This window comes from Lissotriton helveticus, chromosome 7 (genome assembly GCF_964261635.1).
Source record: "Lissotriton helveticus chromosome 7, aLisHel1.1, whole genome shotgun sequence".
In the NCBI taxonomy this organism is placed as follows: Eukaryota; Metazoa; Chordata; class Amphibia; order Caudata; family Salamandridae; genus Lissotriton; species Lissotriton helveticus.
The window spans coordinates 312,846,894-312,873,577 of NC_136068.1; the positions used below are offsets into that span (position 1 = coordinate 312,846,894).

Genomic DNA, 26,684 nt, shown 5'->3' on the forward strand with positions numbered 1-26,684 from the left:
AGCCATCACATAGCATGCGTTACAACGCATGCAATTATAACAGTCGTTACAACAACCGCATAGTAACATCGCAGTACCATCACAACGCAAGTCGTTACAAAGACTTGCTCTAGGGGGTGCTCTAAACTAAGCAATAGTATAATTTACTATTCCAACACCTTCCCTACTGGTGCACACACTAGAGTAGGAATAGTAAATTATACTATTCCTAAGTCCAGCGCGCCCCCTAGAGCAAGTCATTGTAATGACATGCGTTGTAATGGGACTGCGATGTAACAACGCAGTCATTGTAATAATAGGCGTTGTAACCGCATGTGATGTAAAAGGCTATATTTGTTTCATGCACTCTCTGGAAGGTGGTTTAGGGGAGGAACTGGTGGCCTTGCTTTAAAAATCATGTGACACATCACAGTAATGTTCTGGTGGCAACCAGTTCCAAATTCTTGGATTGCAGTTCGGAAGCTCTTGACGGGGCCCATCTTTGCTGCTCCATGCTCGGGCCATTTGAGGATGGCAGGTGTTTCAGCCCTGCATTTGAAGTGTTGAAGTGAATTTCAAAATATATTACACTACTTGGGGCAACGACTATAAAGAGATCAGGCAAGGAAGAATGTTATTGTGCCTGCCATGCGACTGACTGACACATAGTGAAAACCTTTGGGCGACATCCACGTATTGCTGTATGCTTATTCCCATATCTCTAATTAGTTCACCCATGGACGTCAAGTAAACATTGAACAGAGGACTGATCCTTGGGTAGAAAATATTGAGTCCTCAAGTTTTACTACCTATGTCTGCATTTGAGTAACTGAACAGAACCACCTCATTCATCTTGAAATACATTTTATGTAGTGGATATTGAAGATGACATATCCCTGTATGTGCCTTGAAATGCTTTGACTCCAAAATACACAATACATTGCATGCACTTAGGTGGTGGCCCTGTGGAAAGTGATTTCATTTTCTGTGGGTTCAAGGTTCTTTTTAAAGTTTTATAGTAGATTATAGTATATAGCTTTCCCTTTGAAAAGATGTTATGTATGCAACAAAAACAATTCAAATTTTGTATTGCATGGTTTTAATTTGAATTATTCTATTTTCATTTCATTTTGATTTGTATTCTGCATTTGATCTGCATATTTTCGATTTCCATTTCTAAAATGGAATGGATTTACGTATATATGCCATGTTTTTCAAATATATATATGACGTCTATATTGGACCAAATTTTAGGTTTGATGTTAAATAGATATATTTTGCGTTAAAGGCACCCAGTTTATCATTGGAAGAAGCATGCTAGCAGACCAAAACAATTGGGTGTGATGTGTGATGGGCAGCTGTGGTATCCACAAAATACTGTATATGGAGAATTATAATAACTACAATGTATGATTTTTCCCTAAAGGACTGTTTTCGAGTTCCCTTAAATTGACAGATAGATCATGGCATAATCCTTAGTCCAAAGTTAGGAAAGGTAACCATGGCAGAAACAAGCAGAAACAAATACGGTTCAGTTTTATAATAGTTCCCCATGTGATAGCTTTCTCCTTGCAAAAGATTTTATGTATGTAACAAAAGTAACTCAAATGTTGGATTGCATGGTTTTATTTTGATTGATTCCGTTTTCATTTTATTCTGATTTGTATTATGCATTTATTCTGTATTTATTTTGGATTTAACTGTTTCTCAAATATGATGAATTACATATAGATTCCAATATTTTTCAAGCATATATGACATGTCTTGGACCAACTTCTGGGTCTGATGTTAAATAGGTAGATTTTGGTTTAAAGGCACCCCAGTTTATCCTTGAAAGAAGCATATTAGTAAACCAAAAAGATGGGGCTTGATGCGTGGTGAGCTGTTGCAGGATCCACAAAATACTGTAGAAAGAGAAATGTAACAACGACAACGTAGGATTCTTTCTTAAAGGACTGTTTTCGGGTCCACCGAAATTGACTGAAATATCATTAAATAATCCTAAATGAAAACTTAAGAAACCTAATTGTGGAGCAATAGACGTAAACAAATATGGTTTGGTCCCTGGGGTATCATTTGTAAAATGTACTTCAACGCAGAGAATCCTAAATGGCTTGGAACAAACCGTTACACAGCAGAGCAAATCAAATGGGTCGGAAACGTTTGTTGTTACAAGAGTTTGGTGCTAATTCTAGTTCTGAAACTTGTATAAAATCTACAATTTTGACCTGCTGCACTGAGTTGTGCTGGTAGGGCGTGAACTGAGGCTGGTCCATACCTTGTTAAAGGACTCGGTCATATTGTTCCTTACAGTCCCGCTCAGCAGCACATAGAGAATTGGGTTAAGACAGCTGTGGAATGAGGATATACTGGAGACTAGTGGCAGCACCCTGCTCATTGTGAGCATTAACTCCAGGTCCAACTTGTGGGCTGCTATGATGAAAACTGTCTCCACCACAGCAAGAGGAGTCCAGGCGAAAAAGTATGTAGCAACCATTACTATGATGAGCTGGTACAGCTTGGAGGAAGTTTTACGTAGCGCACGTTGTCCCTTAATAATTGTGATGATGTTGGTTAATGTGATGGTGACTAGTGGGATCAGGAAGCCAAAGATTAGTAGTGGAATGATAAAGCGCTCTGAGAAGGTAAGAATATCGTTCCATTTCTTAATCAGATCTTTATTAACACACTCCTCAAAATAGGCCCAAAATTTCTCAGTCTGGCAATCTTGGCGGGAGTGGTTAAGTTTTGGTAAATCTCCTGCTGCAACTCCATTTTGGAATGCTCTTGCAAATGTAGTAAATGCCTCCTCAACTTGAGTGCGATCCTTTAAAGTCACTGCATTCTGACAGGTGCTAGAATTTATTAACATGTTGTTGAAATTGAAAGAGTCGCTTCTGTAGAAACCGAAGGCGCACCGTGTTGTATTATCAATTTTCTCCAGATGACCAAAACAGAGACCAGGAATGCTCATCACCATTGTGAGGATCCAAATAACCAAGCAGACCCGGCGGGAGAAGTGCTTAGACACAAATGTCAGATGCCAGAGGGGAAGTGCCACACTGAGGCAACGGTCAACGCTGAGGACCGTGAGGATGAAGATGCTGACGTACATGTTTAGATTAAAAACATATTGGTAGAACTTGCAGAAAAATTCTCCAAAATACCACTGCCCCGTAAACAAAGAAAGGACCTTCATTGACAAACAAAGCAGGAACACTAAGTCAGCTACTGCCAAATTCAAGAACCATGCCATTGCTTTTCCCTTCTTCATTTTAAATCCAGCCACCCAAATTACAACGGAGTTTCCCACTAGCCCCAGGATACATGTGATCACAGAAATCACCAAACTGGAAATGCGCAGTCCTTCCATGGTATCTGTGAACTGCCTTTCTTTAACACTTTTTAAGATGTCTCTTAGATCCAACAGGAAAATGCAGGCACGTTCAGAATCCATTTTGCTTCTCACGGTCCCACCTAAAAGAAAACGAAAGATTAGTTTCATACAGCACATGTTAATTAGTCAACAATCTTGTCAGTCACTACTGGATCACTCAACATCAGTGCATGCATCCCTATACACTCATAGACAAAAATTTAAATTGACTGACCTTATCTCATTAATTTCTAAATTATCTCAGACCACATTTCCGCAGGGTAGGACCGCGTTACGTTTTTCTGGCACAAGACATTTGGTCCCTTTCCTTCACTGACACAAACTGATCGGCCTGAATTATGTTAAGGTAATAAGAGTTCTATGCCGAAAGTATTTACAGGCCACTCAGAGGACCTTAGCTTTCACCAGAATCCAATGCACCTTGGCCAAAGTTGGAGTGATGTAGCCATGTCTCTTCGATCTGAACATCACACTAGCTGTGCTGTTCTAATTCCGCAGAGTAATTGAAGGCAACAAGTTAGGAGATCTGCCAATACTACTTTGGGTTATCGATAAGATGAAAGACCTACTTCCAAGAAATGCAGAGTATTCCTTGCCAATTGTAGTAAATAATTAATTCTCGGTCATCAGCTATTTCATAGAAAAGTTCTGGTCAAAACAGATGATCAAAGCTTTTACTGGTGATATGAAAGAATGCTGACACTGTGGGACTTCCTAAATGAACATCATACAAATCCTGTAAAAAATGTATTAGTTAAGGTCAAATTAGTACGGGGTGCTGGTACGCCTGACTCAATTTCATCGCTGCAGCACAAAGCTCCGTTGCCACCTGAAAGTTATTGTTATTTTTTAGATTCTGGAAGTTTCCATTGGTATTTCATCAAGGATACACTGTACGGTATGAGATGTTATGCAACACTGTTTCAGAGCTTTAGGCACTTAAATGTATTCCTATGATGCTTACATTCATTTCAATGTCTCCTCCACTTGAGAAATAGCTTTTTCTTCACTATGAGAAATCTGTTAGCAACGTGTTAAAACTAAGGACCTCCTGAACTCATTACAAGTTTACCAAGAGCGCTAATTTGGCAGCAAGCACGCGGAAATCCCAATACCGCGGCTGCAGTAATAACCGGGTGCGGTATTTGAGCAACATTAAAAGGGATGAAGCCTACAATAGGGGGTAGACTCAGAAATTAGAGTTTCTGCACTACCACGCAGATGTTATTCCAACATTTTATCACTTCCCTATTATATTTCCTAACTTTAGTTGGAGAAATTTGTCCTTGGAAAAATCAGCAAAACTCATAACAATAATTCATCCAGGTGTGGCACAGTGGCCAGGGCGGCTGACTCCAGAGCATGAGGCTCACGGTTCAATCCCCAGCAGGAGGCAGATCAGCACAGCATCATGTGACTCTGGGCAATAGCTCACTGGAGGCCAGATGTAGGTAGGCTTTTACCGGTCGGTAACGGCCAAAATCGGCCATTACCGACCGGTAATAGCCTTTCCCTATGTAGGTGGTATATTTACCGATTAGGTTACTGATTCGGTATTTACCGAATCATTATTTACCGATTCGGTATTTACTGAATCATCATTTACCGATTCGGTATTTACCGAATCGGTAAATGATATGTAGGAAGCACTTTAAAGAGTGCTTTTGTGCTTTAAGGATTCGTTATTTACCACCAACTATTGGTTGGTGGTAAATAAGGAATTCCTGTGTAAATGCAAATGTGTGCATTTACACCTGTGCCATGTGACAGACCTGCATGCCCTTAGGGCATGTATGTATGGCACATGTGCACACCAGCACTATTCAGGGGTGCAACAGGGTGTCAAAGTGACACCCTGCCACCCTTGACTATTTCCCTATTTTACTGAATCGGTATTTACCGATTAGGTAATTGACATTCATTCCTATAGGAATGAATGGCAATTACCGAATCGGTAAATACCGAATCTTACCGATTTGGTATTTTTTACCGAATTTTTATCTACATTGCAATTACCGATTCGAAAATACCGAATCGGTAAAATTCTGTATTTTCTAATCGGTAATTTACAATTACCTACATCTAGCCCTTAATCTTCCCGACGACCCCCAGAGCCTGGAGACCCTTACGGGTGATTAGTTTGTGCTTTACAAATACCGGGTTAATCCATTAACCCCTGTTGCTGGGTGAATCAGGATTCCCTCTGAACTGGAAGTGATAGCCTAAGAGTCCTGATGCCCCCTTGACTCTAGTATATATTAGGCACTGAATTGCCTTGGACATCTCACTTCTTTAAACTCTGAGGACATACATTACAGTACTCTAGCCCCTGTTGACTGCATGGCAAAGCTTTTCATCATGTGAGTTCGGTCCTATGTAATTGGAGAACATGCTTTCCCATCTAAAGTGGATCAATAGAGCTCAGTGTTCATGGGAAGAACCCAACACAACTGCATCAACTTAGGATAAAACAAACTCTAATAAAAATCAATTTAGTGGTAGCACCTACTTACGTGTCAACTCACCCTTTCGCCCACAATACCTTCTACAAGAGTGTGATTTAATTTCAGTTGTTTGCTTAAGTCAAATAGGCGCAGTGGTACAGTTTTTTCAGCTGAGTATTAACTTCATGTGCGCTTTAAGTATTCAAGTGTGAAATGGAAAATATTTGGGCACATTTTCATCAGCTAGATTGTGCTGCATTTATTTAGACCATGCGCTTGATATTTCAAAGTCTTAACGTTTCCTTCAGCACACATCATTTTGTAAAGTGCAGATATGAAGTGCTTTACACCACGACCCTTGTATGCAGGAATGCATAAATGTATTTACTCTCCTAATAACTTACATTTTGATAACAAAATATCGAGACTGAGACTCACCTGATAATTGCCATTATATCCTGAAGTGTTTCTTTGGCGAAATGTGTGAATAGAATCTCTAGATCCCATTTTTAGTCTCACTCTGAACAGTTTTAGTTGTTTGATAGACCTCATGCTGTGAATACTTCAAAAATAATATACACAGAGAGTGTCATGTGGACTAATCCCCTTCTGTCGTTGGCTCTCGTGTGCCTCATGGTTTGTCAAGGTGTGGATGGGCTGTCCATCAACCTCATGTATTTTCATGGAAGGTTCCATCATCCCATTGCTGTTGCCATTTTGAATTTGGTGATGGGCTTCAAGAAGTAGTCCCACTTCGTAGCCTTTGCCTTTCTCCCTCTTTTCCAATCGATTTTCATTTTGCCTCCTCACTACATCGCTCAAGATTTTTTCTCTGCTGTTTTCTGTCTGTTGGCATCTCTTTGAGAGGCTGGCCTGGTATATGATGTCTACTAATGTAAGTGGGCACCCTACACCAGTCTAGACAACCCTTATCATGATTTAAGAGATCTTAGACAACCTTAGAAATCTCTCCAAGTGGTAGCTGTGGTGAGTAGCCTTCAGGTTTAGCCCAGGAGTGTAATTTCTTTTTTTTTAACCAGAATGCAATCTTATAGTATAGATTAAGTGAAAAAGAACCACATAATGTATTTATAAAAAGATGTATGTATTATATAACACTCACTAACACATACAAATATCTCCTACCCAGATATATGCACTATGCACACAATACTTTGCATGAAAAACACGTAAATAGCACAGAATACACAGTGGACCCTGGGGGACACTAAACCATATACTAAGAAAGTGGTATGAGAACCACGACTCGTGTCAAGACAATGGCCAGAGGATGCAGAAGTGCTGGGGACCCACAAAACCACCCAAGATAAGTAGATAGGGACCCCACGGAGAGCGAGTGCAGTGTGAGAACACAACCGCATTCTCCGTACAAATTAACGTGTGAGTCGCGGTTGGAATTTTAAAGGTTAAGGATTCTTCTCAGTGGACTCTGAAGAAACCCTGTGGAAGACAGAAGGTTGGAGAGCCACCCCACGTGGATACCCTAGTGGCCATGTTACCTTCACCAGGGAAGCCGGGTGCATAGGTATGAAGTAATGTCGGAAACCGCCGTCGACCCCAATGGAGGAGTTTAGGAAAGTGCCGGCACCTGCATGCAGAAGGAACAAAGTCTATGTCACTTAAGAGTGACCCGGAGACCTGGAAGACGAATGTCCACCGATCTCGGGAGTTGAAGGAGAGTGGACGGTGACCTTGACTCTGCAGCCATGAGGACCAGGTGATGCTGAAGAAGACCAGGAGCCATGCAGGAGCTGTCCCACACCGGATGTCAAGAGTTGAGGGGTTGGTGTCTGTTGGGAGCACCCACTAGCCTTGGTGACTGTAACCAATGTAGAAGTTAGAGAATGTGCAGTGTCTGGACCAGGAAGGTCCAGGAGACTCACCAGAAACAGGTGAGTCAGGGCAGGCCTGAGCAATCAGGGGGGTCAAATAATTCAAATATGACCCTCAACAGGACCCACAGGCCAAAGGCACTTGAGTCGCAAGAGAACCTTGAGCAGCTTATCAAAAGAGGCAGCCCACGGTACAAGAAATGTGGTGTGGACAAAGATTTTGGTCACAGAAGATGCTAGAGGTTAGGGCTACTTGGAGCCCAAAGATCTTGGTGGAAGGAAGCCAACAAGTCTTTGCAATGGCAAGTCAACGTGGTGCACAGGAGTTCGGTTATTGAAGCGTGGGATCCTGGCCACATCCCTCGAGGACAGCGCAGGCCTCGAGGCCGCATTTGACACGGTTTCCCACCCCATCCTTGTTAATGCCCTCCGATCATCGGGCATTACCGGATCAGCTCTCAACTGGCTTGTTAGTTTCCTATCCAACCGCACCTTCCAAGTTTTTTCCTCCTCATCAGCCTCCCAATCCTTTACATCTGTGTATGGAGTCCCACAGGGTTCCATCCTGAGCCCCTTGCTCTTCAACTTATACGTCAGACCTCTGGCGTCCATTGCGGAGCAAGCTGGGCTCACAATTTACTCCTACGCAGATGACACCCAAATCATCTATTCCCTCTCCTCTGACCCTCATGCCCACTCTTCCGCCCTCCGTTCAGGACTGAGCAGCATCGCAGCCTGGATGTTGGACAACAAACTCCAACTGAATGGGGGAAAAACAGAACTTCTGCTGTTTGGACATAATACCACTTTATGGGGCCCCCAACACTGGCCCGCTCAAATGGGCACTCCACCCACTCCTTCTAAATCAGCTCGCAACTTAGGCGTGATCTTTGATGATCAGCTATCCATGAAAAGCCATGTGATCAAAACTTCCTCCACCTGTATCACAATTATCAAATGGCTACATAAGATCATCTGGATGCTGCCGGTGGATACCCAGAAAACTGTTGTCCAGGCTCTAATTACTTCGAGACTGGATTACAGTAACATCCTTCTCCTGGGCACCAGCAAAGAGGTAACCCGAAAACTTCAAACTGTCCAGAACATGGCAGGACGGCTGCTCTGCAAACTACCCAATACTTCCCCCACTTCTAACTCTCTCCGCACACTACACTGGCTCCGCATTGAAAATCGCACGAAATTTAAAGCTCTCTGCATTATGCACAAAATAAACAATGGCCTGGCCCCACCATATCTTACTTCCTTGGTCCATCATCACTGTCCCACCCGCACTTTACGTTCATCTAATCAACACCTTTTTTCAGTGCCTAGAATTAGAAAAGCCAGAATTGGAGGCCGTTCATTTGCCTGGCTGGCCCCTTCACTTTGGAACTCTCTCCCCATTCAGTCACGAAAAGAACCCAATTATCTCAGATTCCGCAAACAAGTGAAACATTGGCTATTCAATATGTAAGTTTCCTTCCCTCTGTCCTCCTCTCTGTCTATGTTGATTTTAGCGCCGGGAAACCTACGGGTAGCTGAGCGCTCTACAAAATTAAATATAATAATAATAATAATGTGGAGAACCACCACCTGTGTTGTTGAACCTTCCGAAGTCCATAGGAGCCCAGGATCAGCAGACCGGTCAGCTTTGTTGCAGTGCCTGCAAATGCAGGGAAGTGACTCCTTCACTTTAAGGGAGATTCCTTCCGGTGTCTTGGATGCCCACAGGCCTTGGAAGGTTCCGGTATGGTGCACAGGTACAGACGATGCAGCAGACTGGAAGGGAGACAAATTCGGGCCACAAAACAAAATCCAGCGAAGGCCAAAGTGCCTAGATGGTAGAAGTTGAAGTGGTGTCTGACTTGAATCTTGTCCCATGACGAATCTAGGGACCTACACTCAGGTAAGCCCTTAAGCACCCTAAAGAAAGGATTGGGAACATTCAGGGGACCTTCACAGGGAAGGGTTTGGACAGGGGGGAGGTTACTCCTATGTCCTTTTGTCCAGTTTCACACCAGAGCAAGAGCCAACGGCTCCCAGGACTGGTTTGAACTGAACTATGAATGGAGGGCACCAAATGTGCCCCATACAGACTGAGTGGCGCTGGCAAGCGCACCCACCCAGCCCCAATACCCTAAATCCTGTCTGGGAGGTGGTCACACCTCCCTGTGACAGGATGATTATTGTTCTGCCTTCCCCTGCTTGAGCTAGGCTTAGCATCAAGAGGGCAGAAGCGTGTCTCTGGTCGACAGCAGCCATGTTGTGCTGTCCGGGTCTAGAAGACTGGCACCAGGAGCACTGAGAGCCTAATGGAGGGCCGTTCCAGTGCTTGGATGTTTGATACCAAACAAGATAGGATTTGTTTCAGCCAATTTTGAGATGGTCACAGCGTAATTACGGGGTGCAACTCTATATAATATATGGCTGTCTCGCTTACAACCCCGGAGTATGGACTCCGAAGGCTTTAGGGGTGTCCTGCTCATGCAGGGGCACCCTCACACTTAGAACCAAGCACCCTGCACTCAGGATTGTAAAGGCCTGCTATAGAGGTGACTTATAGGTTTTAAGTACAGTGACCTTAGATATAGGATACCTATATCTTTAGTAAGTGGTGCTAGCACCAATTTACACAGGGTGCAATGGCAGGCCTGTAGTTGTATTTTGAATGGTCTCCCATGGGTGTCATAATACATGCTGCAGCCCATGAGGGACCTCTGCCCTTGGTTCCTTAGTACCATATACTAGGGACTGATAAGGTTACCCCAGTATCCAATCTGGCATGTACCCAAGTACTGACCACAACAATTTAAGGCAAAAAGCAGAGAGACTGGGGTGCCGACTAGCAGAATCCCAGTCACACTAGTCAGAAACCAGCATACCACCAGGCAAAAAGTTGGGGTAACCATGCAGAAGGATCCCACCTTCCTACAATAACCACTGGGAACATCAAATCGCTCAACACCACTTTACAAAAAACCCAAATTTGGCTGGCAGAAAACCATTTGAAACTTAACTCCCTCAAAACGGAATTCCCTTTAATCGCTCCCCTAACAAAACTCACACTATCCTGGATTGGATGAAACACCTAACAGCTCTCAATGGTCAACCGCTCATTGTCAACTTAGCAAAATCCCTGGGGGTAACGCTAGACAGTAACCTAAAGATGCAGAAATACATTAGTGCCTCAACAAAAGGTGCCAACTTCCACCTTAAGACCTTGCGAAAACTGAAACCCTTTTTGCCCGCCTACGATTTCAAACAAGCAGTGCAAGCCCTAGTAATCCCCTGGGTGGAATATGGAGCAGTAACCTTATGTGGCCTCCCAAGGTAAGAGCCACGATCAACTCAGCTGCGAGAATCATCACAGGCTCTAAGAGAAACACTCACATATCACCAGACCTGAGAGCCCTCAACTTGCTACCGTTTGAAGCCAGAATTAATCTAAAAATCGCTTGTATGACTCACAAGGCCCTCCACCAAAAACGCCCCACACTACCTAGCTCAGAAACTGGTACTCTCTGCGGGCAGCAGAGCCTCCAGGAGTGCCAAGACTCTTCTCTTACAACCTCAACGATTTGCCAAGAAAAAAACGTATAACTGGTCCTTTTCCGGCATGGCCCCGAGGATTTGGAACGCTTTGCCCAGTGACACAAGAACGAACCCTTCCACGGCCTCCTTCAAAAGAGAAGTGAAAGCTATCCTCATGGCTAAATATACGTGAACTCTATGTCTTTTCACTGCATTTTATTATTTATTTCTAGCTTATTACTGTTTTCTCTCGATTAAGAACTACATATAACTTACTCACTTAGATCGTTGTATTCTATATCTTCGACTTATAAAGTGCTCTGATACTCTCAAGAGTCTTATCGGCGCTATATAAAACCTTCAAATAATTCCAGTCACTCCACCTTTTTCCTTCCTGACTCTACACAAAAGCTCTACTTGCAGACTCCCTCATACAGAATACCTCCCAGAAAACAACTAAAGAACTGTTCTGGAGATTAAATAAAGGATTCTTTTTCCTGCATACAAGCAACACAATTAAACTTAGAATGGAACAGAATGAAAGCATCTAAACTACATGTACAAATGAACCATTCTTAATACTAAAAGGCGTTTGTTTACTACACATATTTTATCAGCTCCTTACATGGAGGCTGACATTTTGCCAACTGTTAGAGAGGCTTCGAGATCTACACTCAATACAAAGTAATTGCGTATCCATTGATAGGTGTAAATTGATGGTAGAATATTTTGAAGAGAAAATTAATACAAATGATATGCCACCTTGTGTGCATTCCCTAGGATATCTCCAATGCCATAATCATTAATGCAATATTGACTCGTTAGAGATAAGATATTCCTTCAATTAGTGGGTTAAACTAAACTGTCTGGTTATCATAAGGATCTGCTCCCTGTGAGAAATCTTAGAGACATCTCCAAACTGGTACTTGCCCCCCAAAGTCATAATTAATGAGTCTCTGTCGACAGGTGAGGTGCCTTCTGAGTTAAAATGTGCAAGGGTCTGCTTGTTGTTTAATAAAGCACCTATGTACCCTGAAGTTCTGACTAGTTGCTGCCCCATATCCCAGTTACCCTATCTGGTGAAGCTCCTGGAGAGGGTAGGTTTAGTGCAGACATCTGTTTTTATTGAGTGCCATGACTTATTGCACCCTTCCTCTGGCACTGATTCTATTAGACATCTCAGTAACCTTCAATACTGTCAACTATTAGATGTCATACAACTGCTTAAGAGACATGGGTATCAATGGAGAGGTCCTACTTTCACAGTTTTCTGTCAAACAGGGCATTTCAATAACTAATAGAGCTTATTGCTCCATTATCCAGTCAATATCTTGCAGGGTCCAACTGGGGTCAGTTTTATCTCCTTTGGTCTATAACCTGTACATAGGACCCACGTCAAGCTGATCTTGCCATGCGGGTTTGAGCTGTACATGTATGTCAATGACACTTATATTGTCTTCCAAAAATCACCAATGCTCATGAGAAGGTGGTCACAAATGTTTATTCTTACGTGCTTCAGGTTCAACAATGGATGACCAAAAACCACTTTGAACTAAATGGGAATAAGGAAAACTGAGGTTCTCTTCTCCTTGATCATCACCATCTTGGAACCTTCCTCATTGGCCATCTCAGTTGGACCAAAGTTTCCCCCAGCTTTCATTGTAAATTGAGTATAGGAGTAAAATTCGGCTCCAATCTGTGGTGGAAAAGGTGAAGTTAGGGGTAAGCTCATTTTTCATTCTAGTGAGAACGCTCGAAGAATCCTCTACATTTTTTTCCCTCACGAAGTGATGATTGAGAGTGTGATTATTGCCTCATTGTTGGACTATTGCAACATGGTGTACACAGATCTTCCACTACATCCATTCCACAAATTTCAAATGGTTCAGAATTATACTTTGAGACGGGTCACTGGGCTTAAACCCATGGACTTCAATTCTCACACACTAATCTCAATCCATTGGCTTACTGTGAAGTAGCGTGTTCTTTTTTAAATCACTTTATCTGGTGCACAAAGCTGCACACCCCTTCAAGAACTCTCTCTTGCGCACCATTTTGCCTTCTATGAAAATCGATGTCTGTTAAAATAGAGTGACCTCTCCCTCTTGGTGGTCTCACATTTCAATTGGCCTTGAATGGGCGGATGTGCATTCTCAATTCCTATGGCTAAGCAATAGAATGAACTGTCAGTATAAATCTAGAAAAAGCCGACTCATGCCAGGCTTAAAAAGGCCTTTAAAACAATGCTCTTCCTGAAATCACTATGAATTGTGTTAGTCTATTGCAGTAGCAACTAATATTTATGAAGAGTGGCGGGAGAGAGGTCATGGGACGACAGACGACAAATGACAAAACAAAAAAATAAATTAAAATAACTTACCTGCAGCCGGACGCGTTGCGCACTTCTGCTCCTCTCCTCTGCAGGCACAGCTTCCCAGACCCCACTGCGGCCAGTCCTGATGCTGCTCTCATGCTGCTGGCAGCAGCGTCAGGATTGGCCTGAGCGCTCTGAATGTACGCATCCATTGAGACTGCGAGCCTGTGCCTGCTGTCTCCAACCTGGCAACGCAGCTTGGGTTCGAGATAGCTTCAGTGTGCATGATGGTTAAGCCGGCTTGAGACAGCCTCCCAAACCGTCATGCGCACTGATCAGATGGCACTTACCCCCAATCCTGCAGCCTGTCATCCCCATGGCCCCGCTCCCAAAGACTCAGCAATAAAGGAACAATAGAAAGATAATAAAACATGTTTATTAGTGTTTTATTTTTCCTTTCCTGCCGTTTTGAGGCAGCTGGCGGGGGGGAGGCGATGCTCCTCCACCATAGCAGAGAAGCCACCACTGGTCTATTGCTTTATAGGCTGCCAAGGGTTATACTGGCAGTTAAAGGTCCTGAACTTGAGTTATATGCCTGAGTTGCAGGTGAGAGCCTATAACGAGGGTGAGGGCCTTTAACAACAGACATAGCCCGAAGCAGAAGGGCTATAAGTCTGTTAGAACATTACAGTCACTAAGGGTAGAATGTTCTAAATTATAAAGGGAGAAACAGAAAAAAAAATAATGGAATGTTGGACCAAAAGACTTATAGCAACCATTATAAGCCCGGAGCCACTTCATAGTTTTCAATGGAGCTTTTAACATTCCAATGTTGTAATGGTAATTTTAGGATTTTTTTTATGTCTCTGTTCCTCATCTTTGATTTTTGACAGCAACAGGACACCGCTTCTACAGTGACAGGCTAGGTGCTTTGCAAATCCAAAACTACAAATACAAAAACTTGTAATATCTATCAATATTAAAAAAGACTGGTAACAGAACATACCTGAGTTATACCCACATCCTTGGTAACGACTATGACCATCATAACCCAGACTAGCATATTTATTTATAAATTATTAATCTTCTAGAAGTGAATATGCAAATATAGATGTTGAGGCCACCACCTCTTCATGCTCTGGTGTACGAAAACAAAAGCACAGTCAAGTTCCTGCCATTGTTTCTTTCACTGTGAACAAAAGAGGGCTTTGGTAGGATCCTGCTTTATTCAAACAGCTCTCGATTTTGTGATGTTGCTGTGTGCGCCCCAAGTGCCTAAGGGTATGCCTAGACATGGTTTCCTTGCTTGCTGTGCCACTGGATTCAAGCTAGTCTGGCTGATGAGGGGTGATACCCTGAAACTGGTCCGAGGATGCCTGTTTCCTGTTCATAGAGGACATGGCTTGGCAGTTTCGGCTGGCCTGTTCCCATGGGGAGCAGGGTTAAGACTGATTTGCACATGGTTGGGTCCAAACTCGGGTGAAGTGGTGAGCAAAGTAATGATGGATCAAACCCAGATTTGTGAGAGGGGCTGAGTGTTTGAAAAGTTTTAACACTCCGTTCATCAATTTATTTTGTAATGTTGCTCAAAATGTTTTGTCTATTGAGGGTCTCACTTACAACAAACTGATACATCGGCATTGATGCGCCAGTTTCCTTGCGCCTGAGCCAAATGTCCTTGCAACACCATGGATGCTCTGTATTTACAATACAAGGATCCATGGCTCAATGATTAACATATGCATCAGAAACTCTGACACATCTGTTGGTGCAAAAATGACGAATTGCTTGAGTTGGCAGTAAAACTGACACAACTCCATCAATGCATCAGAACACATAGGCGAGTCCCATTGTAAAATCCCTGCTTCATTCTTACTCATGATCTGAGCAGGCACAAGGATTTTGACACAGTGAAGTCATAGAGTGATGCAGTGAAATGTTGTAAATTTCACTGCACCAGGTCTACATGGCTTTCTTTGTGTGGTAACACCACCCTGCATATGTTATACCTGGTCTAATGTGATGCAGGGCTCTACAAACTGAAGCATTGGACCCAATGCGTCGGTTTGTAGATATGACACAGTGTAGTGCAAAAAAAGTGATGCAGCTGCAGCGCAAGGGCCTTGTAAATGAGGCTTTGAGATTGAGGGCAGTGGGGTACTCCAATGACAAATCTACTAACTGCCTAAGGACAGCAGCCTGCGCACAGCATGGAGTTGTGCCTGAATAGAGGGACCCCATGTTTACTTTTTTCTGACTACAGGCATCTTTAGTAGGGACATATAGTAATGCACTCTGCTAGAGCAAGAGATTATTTTGTCCCTCAAGGGACCTCTGCTAACAGCCCATGAAACTGCTGCAAGACTCAGGATTGTGTCGACTGCAGCTTTGTAAAACTCTGGGGACATGCAAATACCACATTTGGCTGAGGATGTTCATGTGTGTGTTTTCTGTTTATTTAAATTGTGTGTATTTTGCAGGTGCAGAGTAGGAAAACAGTAATTAGTGGGACTGAGATCGCAATCTGCCACAGCCTATTGGTCAGGTTTGCATTTTCACTTACAAGACAGAATTATTGCCTTTAGCAATGCTTGCTTTAAAAAGCGAAACTTTTTTCTAAGCCAACTTTTGTTATTAAATTCACCCAGTTCCCTTTTTGACATCTCTGATATTGATGTTGTTGTATATCTCCTTGTAAAAAGACTCAAAACATTGTAGCGAACCTGCCTTGCTTAAACGGCTAATTTGTTCTGCCAAAACTGTCCATTTTCATGGCTTTCTGCCATGGAAGGGAAACTGACTGTTGAAGGAGATTTCATTTTGTCAGTGATGAGGCTTGATTTGTGCGTGTTCAGCAGGAAATTTCTCATGGATCTGGTAGGTGTTTTATTTGCTGACTTCCTGGTTCCAGATGTAACCATCATAAAGATTATGGTAAAAGTGTTGGTATTTAATAACTACCTAAAATATACAGGACGCAGAGTTTTTTTACTAAGTCTGAATGTATGTTGCCATTTAACTATTGAAAGCGAGATTAACAAGGGTTTGTTTCTGTGGTTGTTCTGAGTGAAAGCATGGCTGATATGTAAGCCTTTCTTGCCATAATGTTCTAATACCTCCAGAACTGAGTCAGTCTCTGGTGGCATCGCACGGGGCTTGAATGGGGTGTTGACTGGAAGAGTGCATGTAATTTGAGAGTGAGATGTCAGGAAGTGAGGGTCCAGTTTACAACTTCAGAATGGTAGAGACCTCTATGATGTTTCTTCAGTCCTTCTGAGGATGCCATCTTGCTAATAGCCCCAAGCATAGCTCTGAATTGTAAAATTACACCATGCAGGATTATCACAAACAGGTTCCTCAATTAGCTAATCATGTCTATTTTACATTTTTAGCAAAACCAATTTTTGTCTATGTGCCAAAGTTGGCTCCTCGACTGAGGAGAACTGAGCATGTAGAGACGCTCTGACCTGATCATGTGCGGACTAACGGGTGGCGCCAAATGGAATTATCCCCTCAGAGCTGCACCAGGGAAGATAAGGTGCACCCTGATTGCTTATGTGTCACTCTACACATCACTCCTAGTGCCCAAATAGTATTCTGCTAAGGAAAGATCTTCTAGGGACCTGTTCTGAGGAGGAATGCCTATGACCTTGGGATGCAAAGGGGCAGAAATAAGTCACCAACGCTATAGGGGGTCATAGCACAAACTCTGTTGAACTTTGTTTTTTAACTCATGTGGAAAGGACAGGAGTAATGATAAGGAGAGCTCAGATAAGAGTGCATGCAAAGAGGAAATCGAGAGGTTGGTCAACAGAAGATGCTGAGCAAAAACATAATAGAGGTGGGCAGTCGACGACTGTTACCCTCTGCTGTGAGTGGCACTTGTGAATCCATTGAATATGTATGTAGCTGCATGGGTGGCAAACAAAGGGAGGGAGTCTAAAGAGCCAAATATCCTTGAGACTATCCTGTAGATTACATTGAAATAGGAAAGTATGCCATACACCTGCATCAAATCATTCTTTATCAGATAACAGATGCATTACACAATGTTCAATGCTCTTAGCAGAGCTACTTCACTGGCAAAGAAATAAACAATGAAATATTAATACCATATGAACACCAACCAATTTAACCACAACTCTACTCAAAAAGTCAAATCACCTCACATTAATATAATATGAGAAACAGACCACAACAGCTTTCAAATACCTCAAACAGAAATCTTCCACCATTCACACATTGAGTTTCCATTAACACCACGGGGGGAATTAAGAGTGCATTAAACCATGTCTTTGTGGGTGAACTGTGTGCTATTTCATTAGAAAAAGCTCAAACATTGGTGCATAAATAGACTCATGGGGGCAATTGTACTCATAATGGAAAACTAACTCCAAAATAAGTTTGCAGAAATCATGTAAAGTCATCATCTTGTTTATGCGTACACATATATTCAAGATGTAAAGAATCAGACTACAAAGATGGTCAATTGCTATTTGAAGTGTGATGGACTGTCAGGATATGTGTTTTCTAGAATCTCAAAACGTTACCTGCAGTCGGTAATGGCAATATACATATATTTATATATTTTTTTTAATCTATCCTGTTGTAGAGTAAATGTCTTTTGAGTCAACCCACGATTTCTCTTTGGGAAATACTGTTCCACCTGCTTACATAGTTAAGAGGGTGCTTGTCCTTAAAGACCAGAATTCATAGCCCCTCCAGTCTTAAGTTGAATTCCATGGAAAACAGTTAGGGCCAGATATACGACGGAAAATTGCATGCACAAACGGGTTTGCGACCTGTTTGTGCATGCAATTTTCCTCTGAGCCATGTACTAACACTAGTTTGCCAGTCAAAAATAATTTGCGACTCGCAAAATAGTGTTTTGCGACTCGCTATTAGGAAGGGGCGTTGCCAACCAACCTAATAGCGACTCACAAGCCATGTACGAATGTTTTGCGACCGCAATTGCTTTCGCAAAACACTTGCAATTTACTGTCCTCTTCAAGAGGGTGGTAATGCAGTTGCAAAAGGCAAGGGGTCTCCAGCGGACCCCTTCCCCTTTGCAAATGCAGGGGAACATATTTGTGAGGGGCAGGCAGTGGTCCAAGGGACCCCTACCTGCCCTTAAAAAATTAAACAAAAACGTTTAATTTTTTTTTAAGTGCATCCTGTTTTCATTTCATGAAAACAGACTGCATTTTTAAAAAAGCTCTTTATTCAAAAGCAGTCCCAGACATTGAGGACTGCTGAGCACAGCAATCCACGATCCCTGGGAGAGCCAATCATTACCAATGGGGTCGCAAATTGTGAGTGCCTCATTAATATTCATGAGGCTCGCATTTTGCAACCCCATCGGGAACTGTAATTAGTGTCTCTGACACTGTTGTACATTGTAAATTGCGATGCACAATAGAGCGCAAATTGCGAGTCGCAATTTACACTAGTCGTACAACTGGCCATTAGTGTAGTCACATCAAGATGCAAGAAATAGGATATGTTTGGCTAGGATGCAGGTGGGAATACCATTTTGCACTCTACGGATCTTGCCTGTCATCTCCTGGTAGGTCTCTATAGATTCTGTTGAAGATGATTTTGCATTTGCAACGGCTGTCAAAATTGTGATCCTTGATGTAGGATTTGTTAAGGCAGATATCCCTGTAGGATGATCAGGTGGTACAATGATATTTTATTTGTGTAGTTCACCTGTAGTTTCATTGAAAGGATACAAACTTTTTGAAAGGAAGATGATGGCATGTCCATGAAGGGTGAGAGCTGAATGAATGATCGGTCATCTGAACCTACTGAAAGGAAGTCGGGCATATCATCAGGGGCCGCGATAGAATTATCACTGCTTTAGCTTCCGTTTTCGGGCGAAAAGCGGCAATAATTATATCGCAATATAAGCAAGCTCATGCAAGCGCTTGAATCCATGCCTTAGCGCCCATATCCTTTATGCCTCGCCTCACTAATGAGATGCAAGGTGGGCGTTCCTGAATGAAATTCAGCGAAAACAGTCACTAACTCAGCTTCTCACTATCAGCAAGGATATCGCTAACCCTCCTAGCGACATAAAAAGTTGTGCTAACCACATATATCGCCGCTTTCTAACACCGGCTCATTTTCTGACTTACCTATATGTATCATGGGAGGTGGATTGTAAAGCTAAGTCCACTTCTCCCTATCAACAATGATTTCCCTATCGCTGTTCTTTATCGCTGGTAATCAAGTGATATTCTCCCTTTTCGCCGGTATTGCCGGGGTTTCTATCGCCTCGGCGATGCGCGTTGTTAATAGCGCGCTAACCGGGGGATAGAATCCAGCGATAGACGGCGATAGAAATGTTCATGCTATACGTGGCCAGCGATAATTATCGCTGCCGCTTGATGATATGCCCCGTCATTTGTTAATGCATTGAGATATAGCAAGTCTTGCCTCAGCCCCATATCTAACAATCACATTCCCAGCTCACAGAAAACAGAAACTGATGGGACTCCGTTTGGGGAAATTTCCATCGACTATGGACCAACCAATCTGGGTGCACGACGGACCCAAAATCTGTAGATTATGCGGGACGAGTAATGAGGACTTCATCCATCTTGTCTGTATCTGCCCGAATCTAGCTCAAGCTCGAAGCTCTCTTTTAAAAAAGTCTATGAACGAGCGGGGCATAAGAACGTGCAGATCTGCAATTATGGCAACTTTGAACCCAGTAGACACGCGATTGAACTGCCTACTACTAAAGTTCCTTGCAGCCCACACCCAAGCGCTAAAGCACACCCTGGCACCCAGTCAATAAAAGGATAACATAACTGTGGTAGCTCGGGGAGAGAGCTCTCTGGAACATTAAAAGAGAAAAAAAACAAGAACTTCTGCACTAAGTTAGACAGACTGTATTTTAATTACACTTTATTCTATTTAAATAACAAATTTGGTATTAGACTGAGAATGCTCTAGAACATACCAACAGAGATCGCACTTATATATCAAGAAATTTTAAACATATTAGTCGACTCTTTTAAAATGTATTGTTGTGGTTTTAATGAACTGAAACAATAAAAGTTTTTCATTCAGAATGAACAATAAAAACAAAAAAAGTCTTGCCTCAGGTTCTTGATCCGGGCTCAGCAATTGATGATGAATGACAGACACGTGATTCATTTTTAACGTTGGTGTATATTTGGGTGTTTTCAGCATATACGTCGTGCCCCACATTAAAGATTTTGATGATGTTTGTGAGGTATAATATTTGGATATTGACTATGGTTGGTGACAGTGCTGGGCATTGATGGACTCCACAGGAGAGGAAGATGAAAATAAACAAGTAACCAAGCATTTTACCTGCGGCCATTGTCGGACAGGAGGAAACCGAACAAATGGAGTGGCAATCTTTTGATGCCACAGATGATTGCACAATTAATTGCAAGCCAGATTACTGCGGACAGATCAAGGAGGGTCAATGCACAAGACTGGCCCTGGGCAAGTGCAGCAAGCAGATTTTTTCAGCTCTATAAAAAGGAATGTATTTTCGAGCCCCCTTTGGGGGTGCATCTCAATTGGAAGTTGCTGGCGCTATTACTCTGTTACAAGTGAGTATACTTGTGTAGTTACAACCATCCCAAGAGTTTTAGCTAGAGCTGGAGTGTTCTCAACCTAACCTTACCAACATTACATATACTAAACTTCTAGAAATCAGGGAACATTGCAGAAAGTATGGCCCTATGAGTGTGGTTTCCAGTTCCAAAACAGTGCTCTGGCAGTTTAGAATGGGATACGCAATGCTGGTTGGTTGATACCCACTGATCCAAAATAAAGATATCCCTCATTTGCCAGATAACATGCTGTAAGAATTCCAAGCGGCTTTTGAACGTCTCTCACAGCTTTTGCCTTTCTGCTTCCCTGCTTTTATATCACACAGAAGCTTGAAATATAGAAGTAGCTATACCATGCTTATAGTTTCAATTTAAAAGGGGTTCTCTTTTAAATAGAAACTGTAATCATGGTGTAGCTACTTCTATACTTCAAGCTTCACTGCAATTCAAAACAAGCATTTGCAATGCAATAGGTCTCGCATTAGGAAAGTTTGAGCTATTGGTATTGTAAATGACAAATTTGTTATTTATGTGTTGGTTTTGAAAATAGCGAAATTAATAGCTTTGTCATTTACAATGCCAATAGTTATAACTTTTGCAAATGTGACACCTATAGCATTTGTAATGCAATATGTGTTGTATTTACGTGACTTAGATGTATTGATATTACAAATAACAATTTTTATTTAATAATTAATACTTAAATAAAAGTTATTGTAATGTATAATGGCAATAGTTTAAACTTTTGTAAATAACTTCTGTGAAGATTATCAGGTAGATTCATCAATCATTTTTGCGAGCGCAAACGGTGCGAATCGCAAAATTCGGCCGTTTGCGCCCACAAAAATTGCATTTGGGATTCATCAATGGTTCATGCTCTCGCAATTTAAGAATTCGCAAATAATTGGGAGTTCTCAAATTGCGATTGCATTTAAGGAATCGCAATTTGCGATTCCTTATATGCAATGCATGAACCATTTTTGAATTGCGAAATCGCTATTTTTGGCCGCTATTTACCGCAAAGTCTGACTTCGTGGTAAATAGCGAAAACGTAGAAAAATGCACTTTAGTGCATTTTTCTAAGTTGTATGTTACACACACACATGTCCTTTGGACATGTGTGTGCGCAACATCAGTCAACATTTACATTTCAGGGGTGCTACAGGGTGTCCTTTGGACACCCCTGGCACCCTTGAAATCGCATCCTTATTTACGATTAGGCCCATAGGAATGAATGGGGAGTCATTCCTTATTTGCGATTAGCAATTTGCTAATCGCAAATAAGGAAGCTGTAGGAATAGCAAATAAAATTGTGATTTCTACATGAATCCCGTTTTGCAAGTCCTTAATAGCGATTCCTTAATAATCGCTATTAAGGACTCGCAAAACGGGACAATGATGAATCTGGGGGTATGTTCAGTGTATTTTATTGTGACGAAAATCCAAGAACAGAAGTGAAATATTAACATCTTTTTGTGACATTTGTAATAAAGCTTGAAACATTGAGAGAACATATTTGAACCAGTTGTTGTTGAATGGTTGCACAGATTGATCCTGTGGTGGCGCTGAGTGATGTTGTGGTGGCGACGGGTGATGCTGTGGCATTCAGTGATGCTGTGGTAGCGCATAGTGATGTTGTGGTGCCCCTGAGTGATGCTGTGGTGGTGCTGAGTGATGCTGTGGTGATGCGATAGATAGATAGAGTGAGTGCGATAGATAGAATGAGGGCGATAGATAGATAGAGGGAGAGTGATAGATAGATAGAGGGAGGGTGATAGATAGATAGAGGGAGGGCGATAGATAGATAGGGTGAGGGCCATAGATAGATAGATAGATAGATAGATAGATAGATAGATAGATAGATAGATAGATAGATAGATAGATATAGATGGATAGATAGAGTGACGGCGATAGAGAGATAGACAGATAGAGTGAGGGTGATCGATAGATAGAGTGATGGCGATAGATAGAGTGAGTGCGGTAGATAGACAGATAGAGTGAGGGCAATAGATAGATAGACAGATAGAGTGAGGGCGATAGATAGATAGAGTGAGGGTGATAGATAGATAGAGTGAGGGTGATAGATAGATAGAGTGAGGGCGATAGATAGATAGAGTGAGGGCGATAGATAGATAGAGTGAGGATGATAGATAGATAGATATATAGATAGATAGATAGATAGATAGATAGATAGATAGATAGATAGATAGATAGATAGATACATAGATACATAGATACATAGATACATAGATAGATAGCTAGAGTGAGGGGCGATAGATAGAGTGAGGGCGATAGAGTGAGGGCGATAGATAGATAGAGTGAGGGCGATAGATAGAGTGAGGGCGATAGATAGATAGATAGAGTGAGGGGCAATAGATAGATAGAGTGAGGGCGATAGATAGATAGATAGATAGATAGATAGATAGATAGATAGATAGATAGATAGATAGATAGATAGATAGATAGATAGATAGATAGATAGATAGATAGATAGATAGATAGATAGATAGATAGATAGATAGATAGATAGAGTGAGGGCTATAGATAGATAGACAGATAGAAAGATAGATAGATAGATAGATAGATAGATAGATAGATAGATAGATAGATAGATAGATAGATAGATAGATAGCGTGAGGGCGATACATAGATATATATATAGATAGATAGATAAGTAGTGTAATTATGTGGCGTGTAATTATGTGGCACTGAGTGATATTTGGAGTGTATGTTGCATTGAGTGCAGTGTAATTAAGTGGCGTGCAATTATGTGGCACTGAATGGTATTATGAGGAGTGTATGTTGTATTTAGTAGAGTGTAATTGTGTGGCGTGTGATTATGTGGCACTGAGTGGTATTGTTTGGAGTGTATGTTGCATTGTAATTATGTAGCATATAATTATGTGGCACTGAGTGGTATTGTGTGGAATGTGTGTTGCAGTCAGTAGAGTGTAATTATATGGTGTGTAATTATGTAGCACTGAGTGGTATTTGGAGTGTATGTTGCGTTGAGCGCAGTGTAATAATGTAGCATATAATTATGTGGCACTGAGTGGTATTGTGTGGAGTGCATGTTGTATTCAGTAGAGTGTAATTGTGTGGCGTGTAATTATGTGGCACTGAGTGGTATTGTTTGGAGTGTATGTTGCATTGAGTGCAGTGTAATTATGTAGCATAGAATTATGTGGCACTGAGTGGTATTGTGTGGAGTGTGTGTTGCATTCAGTAGAGTGCAATTATGTGGCGTGTAATTATAAGGCACTGAGTGGTATTTGGAGGGTATGTTGCATTGAGTGCAGTGTAATTATGTGGCGTGTAATTATGTGGCACTGAGTGGTATTTGGAGTGTATGTTGCGTTGAGTGCAGTGTAATTATGTGGTGTGTAATTATGTGGCACTGAGTGGTATTTGGAGTGTATGTTGCATTGAGCGCAGTGTAATTATGTGGCGTGTAATTATGTGGCACTGAGTGGTATTTGGAGTGTGTGTTGCATTCAGTTGAGTGTAATTATGTGGCGGGTAATTATGTGGCACTGAGTGGTATTTGGAGTGTATGTTGCATTGAGTGCAGTGTAATTGTGTGGCGTGTAATTATGTGGTGTGTAGTTATGTGGCACTGAGTTGTATTTGGAGTGTATGTTGCATTGAGTGCAGTGTAATTATGTGGCGTGTAACTATGTGGCACTGAGTGGTATTTGGAGTGTATGTTGCATGGAGTGCATTGTAATTATATGGCGTGTAATTATGTGGCACTGAGTGGTATTTGGAGTGTATGTTGCATTGAGTGCAGTGTAATTATGTGGCAATGAAAGGTATTTGGAGTGTATGTTGCATTGAGTGCAGTGTAATTGTGTGGCGTGTAATTATGCGGCACTGAGTGGTATTGTTTAGAGTGTATGTGGGATGTTGGGGAGGGGGCTGGGGGTGAGGGGTGAGGGGGCACCTGGTTCCCTTCCATATTGCTGGAATAATGTAGGGGCAGGGGGCTGCCTCCCTGGCGTGCTCTTCTCACTCTGGGAACTGCTGGCTGTCTTGTGTGCTCAGTTACCTACAGCCCACCTTGGGGCGTAACTGGGAATGGGACATTCTCAGAAACTGCCTACAATGTGTAGGCCAATACTGAAGGGGGGTGGGGGCTTAGTCTAACATGGGAGAGGATGTGGTGCTACGGCCAGAGCTGTTCACTTTGGAACTGGGAATCAGGTTCCAATCTCGGCGTCAGCTCAACATCCTGTGATTCTGGGCAAATCACTTTATCTCCCCTTGCCTATAAAAATAATAATAACATAAAATGAATGTGAATGTAACCGGTGCTCTTCCGGTCCAGCTCGCGCTCCATAAAGCTGCCTCCAGTCCAGCTCACTCTGCCTGTGCAGCGTCGGGTGAGATAAGCTAGTGACGTGCTAGCTGTAGCACTCTATGGTCCCGGAGGCGCTGTCTGTGCGGAGACCTTGCCTGTTCCAGGCTGCGGTTTGCAGTGCTATACTTCAAAGCTTTGGGTCTTTTATGGCCAGGGGGGGCACTGGCCTGTTCAATGCCGATCAAAGGCTCTTTGGTGAGGTGTGAGATTGGAGAGGGGCCGAGAGTTTTCTGGGGGACGAGGTGTCACTGTAAGGCCTGTTACCTACTGTATAATCAGCAAAGCTGGGGTCTGGGGATGGGAAGAAACATCCGCTCTGCCTATAGGGGCCTCTTGACACTAGCTGGGTGACTCACCCACCGAGGTGTTCCTTACTTGCTTGAAAGCGTTCGATTTTTCTTGTGTGTTTTTTCTGCACTTTTGTTTAGCGCGAACTCTATCAGAAGGTGTTGCAGCGCTTCAAATGAACACTAGTTACATCACACAAGGTCACTTTTTTAAACAAGAAAAACAAGCATTTTCGGAAATTATGTAGAATATTCCATTTATGGAGTGTTGCAGTCGGGGCCGGAGCTGAATTTTAATCAGCGGGGGACCGCAGTGATGGACTGCAGTGTGTCTGTTGTTATACTTACTGCATAAATCACGGCGAGCCCGACTCTGCGCCCGCAGGCACCGGCTCCCAACTGTCAGGGCGGTCGGGAGGCAGCGGGAAAGGTCGGAGGTGCCAGGGAGAGGGGGCTAAACACGGACAGGAACGGAGGTACCGAGGAAGCAAGAAAGAGAGAGAAAGACGAGGGAGGAAAGGAGAGGAGGAAGAAAATAAGATGAGAAGAAAGGAGGAGGGGCGACGAGAGAAGAGAGGGATAAAAGGAGGAGGGGGTTATGAGGGAGGAGAACAGAAGCGGATTGACAGAATAAAGACTAAGGAAATAAAGCGCAAAAGCAAGAGAAAACGAAGGAAGCAGTAGAGGCAGGCATGCAGGGTGGAAGGAATAGAGGGGAAAGATCGACAGGGTAGAAAGAAGAGAATGAAAGGAATAAAGACGGAAAGCTGCACATGGGGGACACAAGATATAATGAGCAGAAGGAGAGACGGAGAAAGGCAGAAGCACAGAGAGAAAGAACGACTGAAGAGAATGGGGCAATGTTGCAAAGAACGAGGAATGAGGTAAGAAAGAGAAAACAGGAGCGAGAACAAGGAAGGTGGA

The 26,684-nt window shown here is 42.5% G+C and overlaps 1 protein-coding gene across 1 annotated transcript in view; it reads right to left on the reverse strand.

Annotated features, from left to right (window-relative positions):
- Positions 1–349: 349 nt before the first annotated feature.
- LOC144766748 (chemerin-like receptor 1) overlaps positions 350–26,684 on the reverse strand; it is a 67,581-nt gene continuing 41,246 nt past the window's right edge. Inside the window, exon 2 of the mRNA XM_078650497.1 lies at positions 350–3,456. Coding sequence (XP_078506623.1) covers positions 2,195–3,436 — 1,242 coding nt within the window. The 5' untranslated portion in view covers positions 3,437–3,456 and the 3' untranslated portion in view covers positions 350–2,194. The remainder of the gene's footprint in view (positions 3,457–26,684) is intronic.